At 42.9% G+C, this 10,016-nt stretch overlaps 1 protein-coding gene across 1 annotated transcript; it reads right to left on the bottom strand.

Moving 5' to 3' along the window:
* Positions 1 to 379: 379 nt before the first annotated feature.
* Positions 380 to 8,390, bottom strand: ZNF772 (zinc finger protein 772). The gene is given in 6 exon segments (XM_011932383.1): positions 380 to 5,219; positions 5,864 to 5,906; positions 5,908 to 5,969; positions 6,483 to 6,609; positions 7,454 to 7,492; positions 8,097 to 8,390. Coding segments are annotated over 6 exon segments (1,452 nt in total). The 5' UTR covers positions 8,130 to 8,390; the 3' UTR covers positions 380 to 4,071.
* Between the last annotated feature and the right edge of the window lie 1,626 nt (positions 8,391 to 10,016).

Here is a 10,016-nt window from a genome sequence, read left to right as displayed (position 1 = left end):
AACATGATAGTTCTCATTCCAACCAGCTTGAGTAAAAAACCTCATAATTCATGAAGCATTAGGTAGAGAATATAGGAAGGTTGTGTCTCAGTAATGAGAGAGGAATTTGTCTTAAAATGTATGCTGCAATAGTCTCATCGAGAAATGCTTAGAATCAAGACCCCCCAAAAGATCATATTGTTTCCAAGTAACTTAACCATGTAACAGAAAAAAAAAAATCAAGAATATCTATAGAAATTAAAAAAAAAATCAGTACCTAAAATTCAGCGTCCAATCAAAATTAAACCATGTTAACAGTATCAGACAAGGGAGATTTTAGAGGAAAGAATATTACCGGAGATTAAGAGGATCACAATGATAAAGTGGTCAACACATCAAGTGGACATAAAATAGGAAATATTTATTCACGTAATAAAAAGATATCAAAATATGTGAAGCAAAATCTGACAACTGCAGAGAAGTAAATCCAATTTAATATTCAGAAATGTCAACAATCCTCTTAAAATAATTGCTAGAACCAAAACAAAACCACAGAATGTCAATAAAGATATAAAAAACTTAAATAACATTATCAACCATTTTTACCTGATCAACACTTGTAGAACCCCTTCATCAAATGAGAATACAGTATACATTTCAAGTGAACATGTAACTCATACCAAGATAGCCCATATTCTGGGCCACAAAGCAAATCTCAATAAATGTAAATAATTCAAATCTTAATGTACTCTGACCACAATGGAATTATTGCAGAAATTACCAGAAAGATAAGCAAAATCCCCAAATATTTAGAAATTAATATACATTGAAAAAGAGCCATGTGTCAAGAAGAATTTTTTTAACTGGAAAACATCCTAAACTCAACTAAAATGAAACCACATTGGCTGGGCACAATGGCTCAGGCCTGTAATCCCAGCACTTTGGAAGGCCAATGCAGGTGGATCACAAGGTCAGGAGATCGAGACCACCCTGGCTACACAGTGAAACCCCATCTCTACTAAAAATACAAAAAATTAGCCGGGCATGGTGGTAGGCGCCTGTAGTCCCAGCTACTTGGGAGGCTGAGGCAGGAAAATGGCGTGAACCTGGGAGGAGGAGCTTGCAGTGAACTGAGACTGCGCCACTGCACTCCAACCTGAGTGACAGAGCGAGACATTGTCTACCCCCCCAAAAAAAAAAAAAAAAAATGAAACCACATCAAGCTTGATGGGAGGTAATTAAAGCAGTTCTTAGATAGATTTTTAATATTAACGTTTTCCCCCCATATTAGGGGGAAAAAACCCAAAGGTTTGAAATGAAGGACCTCAGCTTCCATGTCAAAAAGTAGCAAAAGAAATGAAATCCAATAAAAGCAGAAGGCATTAGTAAAAGTCAAAATGGAAAAAAAAAAAAAAATCCCAAAATATCAGAAAACAGAAAATTCAATAATACCAAGTACTTTAAAGATCAATAAAACGGTAAAATTGATAAATCTCTACCCAAACCAATCAAGGTTAAAAGAAATACAGACATTACCAGTATCAGGAATAGAAGAGGTGGCACCACTACAAATTCTACAAGTACGAAAATAATATTTTGAAAAATTTGAGTACTTAAATGAAACAGACAAACTCCGTGAAAGACACAAACCATCAAAGCTCACTCTAGAGATGGATGGATGGAGAGACAGATGGACAGACAGACAGAGGTATATATAACTAGTACAGCCCTCCATCTACCATGGAAATCAAACTTGTAGTTAGATGCTGTCCTACAAAACACACTTCAGGCCCAGAGAGACAGAGACAACACACACACATAGATAGACGGATGTAGATATAACTTGTACAGCCCTCTGTCTACCACGGAAGTCAAACTTGTAGTTAGAAACTTTCCTACAAAACAAACTCGAGGCCCAGACAGCTTCCTTGGTGAATTCTACCAAACATTTAAGGAAGAAATAATACCAATTATTCACAAACTCTTCCAGAGAGTTGAAGAGCAGGAATACTTCCCAACTTACTCTATAAAAAGCTGGCATTATGCTGATACCAAAGCCAAACCTGGGCAAGATATAAAATTAGAAAGAAAAAAAAGCAAGCAAGTAAGCAGGAAAGAAAATTAGAGACAAATATCACTCATGAACATTGGTGCAAAACTTGTTACAAAAAAAAAAAAACAAAATAGCAAATCAAATTCAACTATATACTCAATGACTAATACATCAGGACCAAATGGGAATTATTCCAGAAATGCAAGGTTGGCTTAATATTTAAAAAAATTAGTCAATGTAATTCACATTAAACAACTAAGACAGAAAAAGAAAAAAAAACCACTAGGATTATGGTCATCAGAGTCCAAGAAAATGCCCTACAAATCCCTATTTTCGCCTTTGTGTAGTTAGTTCTCTTCCACTTTTAACCAGGATTTAGCTAGGGTTACTTATGAAACATAGCAGAAATAATGGCTCATCACTTTCAGTTTAAGGTAATGACAGATACTGTGGCTTTGTTCTTGTGTGAGTTCTCTCCTGCATCACTTGCTTTGGAACTACTTCTCTACAATGGAATACTCTTAGCAAAGTACAAATGAAAAGAAATGAACTGTGAAACACAGAACACCACCATGAACCATAATTTCAGTTTAAGAAGCCAAAAACATTAGAATACATATTAAATTACTGTATCTATGTAGGAAATACAAACCAATCTACAGTGACAAAAGATCAATGGTTGCCTGGGGATGGGTGAAAGAAAGGGAGAAAATGTAAAAGGAATCAGGAAACTTTTGGTTTGAGAAGTGCCAACATGTATCAAAACCTATCAAATGGTACACTATAAATACGTGCAGTTTATTGCAAAAATGTTTACACTGACTTCTGGACAGTAACCTTAGCCATGAGAGACACAGGTATGGGAGTATTTCTGGAAACCCTCATAATGGAGCCAAAGTAATGGAAACACATGTGGATGCACCTTTAGAAGGGTCATATTCCCTATAGTTTGCTGCAGTTTTCTCATTCCTTTATTAATCTGGGTCTCTGCACCAACTATGATTCCTACCTGGGCCTTCTGGAGGACAGCCAGCATCAACTGCTTACTGAAAAAGACTTCAGAGATCTTGACATGTCCCATGAGTTCAAATTCTCCTCAAGAAGCCTTGGGAATATGAAGTATCCTCTGGGAACAAGGGACCTAATTCATGTTGCTCCCAGACACACTAGAGATTATTACAACAAATGCCCACTGCTTAGGGTGACCTCAGTTACACAAAAAATCTTAACATATAGACCAAAAATTAGGGCTGCAAAGACTGGCATTCTTGCCTAGGAGAGCTTAAGCAGTCAAGTAACTTAGCTTGACACTAGAATAAGAGCTAGTCTTTGCCATTCTACTATCACCTCAGAGATACAGTTGGAGCTCTCACAAAAGCTGTTCATCCCTTCATACTGGCTTAGCCCAATTCTGTTCTCAACCCAACCCACAAAGCGAACAGAATCCCCAAGATTTAAGATAGTCTAAAAATTAAGGCATTTGTTGCAAAACCAGATTATGAGGCAGCCAATTTCAGTTTAGGTGTCTTGGAGGCTGGAAAAATCCATCACAAGTGCCATGTGAGATCAACTATATCCATGAAGGGAAACCCCTGCCAGTGGTCAGAACAAAGCTCCCATCTTTCTGGCTAAAACTGGGTCATGCTCATGCTTAAACCAGTTGTGGGGCAGAAAAAAGTGAGAATCTTTCATGGCCTCAGGCTACTGATGATTCCCTCCAGGAAAGGGAGAAGTACAGAGGTCTTTTGAAGCACATTGGGGTTACTTTTGCACAATGCAGGACTCTTCCAGCACAAAGACAGATGGCTTCTATCAGAGGCACTGCCTTGACAACATTCCAGCAAGGGTCTAGAAAATTCAGCATACCTCCAGAAGGCTTCCCATGTAGCTGGCACTCAGAAGAACCTCCCCAGGGTGAGTGTTTGAGTGTATCAAGTTCTACTTCTGGCTGTTGGCTACACATAAAGGCTACTCTTGGAGCTTCTCTCTGGTGTCAGTTACTATGTTGAACAAGGAAATGGAATTATTTATCTCCCATCCTAAGGCCTTTCTCCACTGTGAATTTTCCAGTGGCGGATGAGGGAAGCCCTCTGCCTGAAGGCCTTCCCACATTCACTGCACTTATATGGCCTTTCTCCAGTGTGAATTCTGTGATGCTGAACAAGTACATGTTTGTGGCTAAAGGCTTTTCCACACTCACTGCACACATAAGGCTTTTCACCGTTATGAACTCTTTGATGTGCAATAAGGTCAGAGCTTTGGCTAAAGAACTTCCCACATGCAACGCACTCATAAGGCCTTGCTCCAGTATGAACACTCCAATGTTTAATGAGTCTGTATTTGTGACCAAAGTATTTTCCACATTCACTGCACTCATACGGCCTTTCTCCAGTATGGATACTCTCATGCTGAACAAGTGTAGATTTGTGGCTATAGGCTTTCCCACATTCACTGCACTTGTAAGGCCTTGCTCCAGTGTGTACTCTTTGATGTACAATAAGGTTAGAACTGTGATTAAAAACTTTCCCACATATGCCACATGCATAAGGCATTTCTCCAGTGTGGATTCTCTGGTGCTGAGCAAGTATGGGTTTGCGGCTAAAGGTTTTCCCACATTCACCACACTCATAAGGTCTTTCTCCCGTGTGGACTCTCTGGTGTTGAACGAGTGAGTCTTTGCGGCTGAAGGTTTTCCCACATTCGCTGCATTTGTAATGCCTTTTTCCATAGTGAGAGGCCTTCTCGCACTTGGCGTTGCTGTGTGGCTTCCACTCACTGTGAGGGGCATGGTGCTGGAAAATGCTTGAGCTGGCTAGGAAGTCCTTACAAGCCTCCCCTGTCACAAAAGACATCTCCGATGATTGGACAGTGCAGTTGTTCACGAGACAGGCCCTGCTCTTATCCCTTCCAAAGGGTTTCTCTCCACTGTGCTGCTTCTGGTGCTGGTGAAGGTTTGCACTGAACCAGAACTGTTTCCCACACAGCACACACACGTACGGTTTCTGCCCTGGGTGTGTTTCCTGGTGCTCAGCCAAGTGCAAAACGTCTTTTAAGACCAGGCCACATGTCCCACAGGGGTAAGCCTTCTGAGTAGAAGGACCTCCCTTGGGAATCCTGATCTGTGACATTCCTATAGAAAAGCTCTGCTCAAAAGGTATCTCTTCATCCTCCATTCCACGCCAACAACCTGAAAGCAGAGAAATGCTGGTGAAGTACAAATTGACACAGGTGGAAGAGAGGAAGCCTCACTACAAATATGCGTCTAACACCACTAAGACCAAAGTCACAGGACTGTTGTTAGGACAAGGGTCCAAACTCAAGTTCAGCAAATGTGTACTATTACAGTAGTTGGCATCTAAATGTCATAGAATGGAGAAGGCCTCATCGGGGAGAGGACAAAGATGTGGGGTGCAGCACGAAAAAGAGGCAGGTCTCAAAGTCATTCACAATCAGATTTTCTTGGCTGCTGGGGACAGGTGAGAGTGGTGCAGAAGGTTATGGTCCACACCAAAGAAAATCAAATTCCTACTCAGTAGTTGGTGTTTAAGGACTATTTGGGCTACACATCTCATGAAACACTAAGTACAGGCCAGTGTTGGAAGGCACTGTAGAACAAGCCATGGAGAGGAACAGGTGAGACATGGAGGCAGTGGTATGGAACATCCAGAGGCCAAAGGCCAGAGTATGAAAGGCAAGTGTATAAATGAGAAAGTAGATAAACATGAAGTACGGCCCAGTGGCCTTAGCACTAACACAACTGTAGACACAAAGAGGCTATGGAACAGTATGAACCCAGCCCTGACATCACACTTTTCCCCAGTTCCCACTCACCAGGGCCACTCCCACCTGGAGTCTCTGTGGCAACCCAGTCAGGGTACCCAGGGCTCACTACCCATCACCAGTGAGGCAACTATGTGGGACATGAAAGATGTATATCCTAACGGAAAGATAGAACAGCACTGGTCTGGGTAACCTAAATAGAAAACTAAACATTATTAAAATAATCTCAGAGTAGGGTCTTGCAGGAATAGCGCAGTGGTCCTAGCAAGTAGTGACCATAATGGTCCCTACAATTCCTGGCATAGGCAGGCCACAGGAAATCTCAGCTAAAGGAAGAGCACAGAGTCCCAGGCACAGAGGTGTCATGGATACAGACAGAGGAATTCAGACAGGGAAAGGACAATATGGATATGACCCACTGGGCTGACAATACAATGCATAACTCCTGAATCCATCCCTGCAAGGCTCTGAGACAGCAAGTGCTGGGAATGCTCAGAAGGAGGAGGTAGGAGTGCACACAGCCCAAGCCCAGCACTCACAGAACCTACTCCAGGAACTAAGAAATGAGGCAGTGTCCATGGCTCTGATGTAGGAAGGACAAGGATGCCCTGAAAAAAAGGGGAAGGGCAGGGCCCAGTCCAAGTCACTGGGGTGGATGTGACGGCCTTACCCAGAGAGGCCGTAAGTGCAAAGTTCTCCAGCATCACATCACGGTACAGGAGCCTCTCAGCCTCATCAAGGAGCACCCACTCCTCCTGGGAGAAGTACACGAACACGTCCTCAAAGTTCACCTGCCCCTGCCACAATTGGGAGAGCCAAGTCCATGAGCAGCATCTCTCCCAAGAACCCCCATCCATGCCCCCACACATCTCCCTCCTGTATACCCTCCTACCTAACTTCTCAAGAAATATCAGGACCAGGTGTCATTGGTGTCTTCTCTCTCCTCATGGTCCCAATGATCACTCTGTCTACCCATAGCAACCACAGGCAGGTGAAGAAGTTGTCACCCTCTAAGCTCTGTGCCTAGCATACAGGGCCTCATCCTTCTGTAAGCAAACTCCTCTGGGGTCACTAACATCATGCTTACCAGACAACCAAAGATGGGCTTGCCTTTCTCCTTTAAGCCCAGAGGTCATCAGTCTACACTTCTTTCCATATGTACATCACTCTTTGGATCACAGTTATCTCACAACTCTGGCTCTCCACCATCATTTTCCTGGCTCACTAAATGCACTACCACTGTGAAATGAATATTCTCTTTTCACTCCCAGTCTACATAATTAATCATCTGTAAGCCATTTCAGGATGATTCCCTCCCCCTTGCTCTTGGTTCCCACCAAACATGACAGAGACCTGCAATTTCTTGAAAACTCCCATCTCAGTCTCACCTCCAAGTATTTGCACAGGCTGGTTCCTGTGCCTGGAACAACCTTCCAACCTTATTCCAATGGTTGGCAGAAATGGAAACCCCTCCATAAAACCCCTGGCCCGGAGTCAGGACCCTGGGCTTGGGGCTTCTCCAGAGTCCTCAGACCCAAGAAACTGGAGAGGAGCAGGAGAGAGTTCTATATAACACCACAATGCTGGACAGCGTGTTGGGTGGGGGTGGGATCGGTGAGAGCATGGACATTCTCCCCTCACCTGTATAGGGTCCATAATTACTTCTGAGTTCATGGGAACCTGTGGGGAAGAGGAAGACTGTGAGAGCCAAGCAATCTTGAGGGAACCCCAACGGCTCAACCCCATCCCATATTCCTACCCTGTTACAATGTGCCTGGGAGTTGAATGTCTGCCCTCTGTGCCTCTGTCTTTAAGGATGCCTCTTAACTGTGTTACCTTGGAACAGTGCTCATTATCTGCCCCCGTGGCCAACAAGAGTCTGCCCTCCGAGAGCAGTCTATGGAATACTTTTTAAACCCTCGAATTCTGGCTCTCCTCTGTTCAGAACCTTCCATGGCTCCCATCACCCTCAGAACAGAGACCCAGCCGCTCAGGATGATATTCCAGGTGTGATCACTTATAAAGCACTCTGATCCTTTCAGACACCAAAGGCCCAGTTTTCCCCAATGCTCCAGCTGTGAACCATCTCTGACCCTTTGCATACACTGGTCTCTCTGCCTGGAACGTCCTTCAACTCCTGCTGTCAAAATGGGTCCCAAACACGAGCGCTCCCACTGTTTTAGATTCAGGGGCCTGATCTGCAGTAACCCGAGGAGCGGTTCATTCGAAGCTTTAGGAGTCGGAGATGGGGGTCAGCGCGCAGACTCGCAGACGCAGCACCCACCTGTGCCGGGCCCATCGGCTCAGCCGCCGCCATCAGGCCTGTGGACTACCGAAGGGTGGCGACAAGTGCAGGAACCTGGGATCAGCCGTCCAGGGCCCAGCCCAGCGGTTAGGTCACTCGGGCAGCGCCACTGTCGAGTCTCAGGCCCACCTCTCTTTAGAGAAGAAGACACTCTCTCACGTTTTCCCTTTTCTGTCACCTCAGGTCTGACATTGCGTTCCGGAGACTAAACCAGTGGATTAATGGAAAAGCAAACAAAATGTCCACCCGAGGATGGTAGAGGAAGTCCCGCCCTGATGTTGTCCTCACCAACGGAAACGCCTATTTCCTGGGCTTTCATTGGCCCAGAGCCGCCACGTTTTCTGGGTAATGTAGTTCCCACGGCACCAATACTAATAAGCCGCGTCTCGCGTCACTTCCAGGTCAAAAGCCCAGAAAAGACCGCCAGGGGAGCCTGGAAATGGTGTCCCTCGTCTCCAAGGCCCAGACGGAGCTTAGCATCCTCTTGAAGGAGCCATATCTGTATTTCTGGTGAACGTAGTCTGTGACATCAAAGAAATGTTTAGAGACATGATTTCAGGCTTCCTTGTGCAAAGAATGCTCATCAAAAAATAAAATGGACACACCATACACTAACGTCACCCAGATTTCTATAGCTGGAAGTTAACAAATATTGTTTTCAAATGCTTGTAGCCTGAAGCTCCAGAGTTACTTTGGCGAGCCTCAGCATTTTCTGTCAGGCACAAGAAAGGAAAGACTCCAGACACCACCACGATGTGGAACATGCAGTGGGGATGTTAGGTGGCCTTGAAGTAAGTGAATGATGCTTCTGTCTCTGGTTACCTCAGGGAATATTTCTCCTGCTTATACAGCAGTGATTGTGTCAAACCCAACAAGTAATACTCTTGTTCAAGATAGTATGTCATACTCCATATACAGAGATGTATTCAATATTTTAAGTGTTTTACAAGTATCGGAAAAGACAGAATTCATCAAATGTCATATGGCAATGAAAAAGGCAACAAGAACACTTTCTGTAAAGAAGAAATAACCACTAAACTAGATTTCTATACACAACACAATGTATTTTATGAAAGTGTGATATAAAACTATTTGAAACCAAAAACAATAAATGTAATGGAAATACATTTACACAGAAAATAATTTTTAAAATAATACTCAAGGTCAAAGAAGGTTGATCCCAGGTGAAAAGTCTGCAATGAGAGAAGAAATGAAGATGAAAAGAAGTGCATCTTTTGATTAAAATAACAGCTTATTACAGTGTAAAACATGAGTAGATCTACTTATAGAGTTAGAATGATGGAATTCTCATGTGTAACCTCAACTACATATAAATTGAAAGGAGGCCTCTTGCTCAAAGTTTAAAATCTTTTATATTTCCAAGTGGAAAGTAAATGTATTTACAATCCTGTATGGCACTCTAATATGTTAAACATAAGTAATTTTTAGCTTTAATACAATAAATAGAGTCAGCATATATACTTTTCAAACTAGAAGAGGAAAAGTGTGGAATATAAATAAATAATCAATAGAAAGGTAAAATAATAGTAAAATAAATGGAACAAGTGAGACAAAGAAAAGCACAATGTAGGATATATTTAAACTGTCAACCTAAATAACAGAGATTCTTCAAAGATGTTGAGTTCCTTCAGGAACGCACAGGGGATTTGCAAATCCAGGACATGCAGGCTAGGGGGACTACAGGCATATCCAGAGAGCTTGAAACAAGGAGAATCTTTCAAAGGCAAAAGGGAAAAGTACACATAATTTGTTTTGAGACATAAAGAACATTGATCACAGATGTTTATGGCGGAGGTTAACACCAGTTCATTAGTGGAGACAATTTGTCAGGCAAGTGTTCTCCTATATCTAGAGTTGTCCTTGTACCTCCTGTAGCAA

Source organism: Colobus angolensis, unplaced genomic scaffold (genome assembly GCF_000951035.1).
Source record: "Colobus angolensis palliatus isolate OR3802 unplaced genomic scaffold, Cang.pa_1.0 Scaffold96, whole genome shotgun sequence".
Lineage (NCBI taxonomy): Eukaryota > Metazoa > Chordata > Mammalia > Primates > Cercopithecidae > Colobus > Colobus angolensis.
This window is presented reverse-complemented; position numbering and strand designations above follow the sequence as displayed.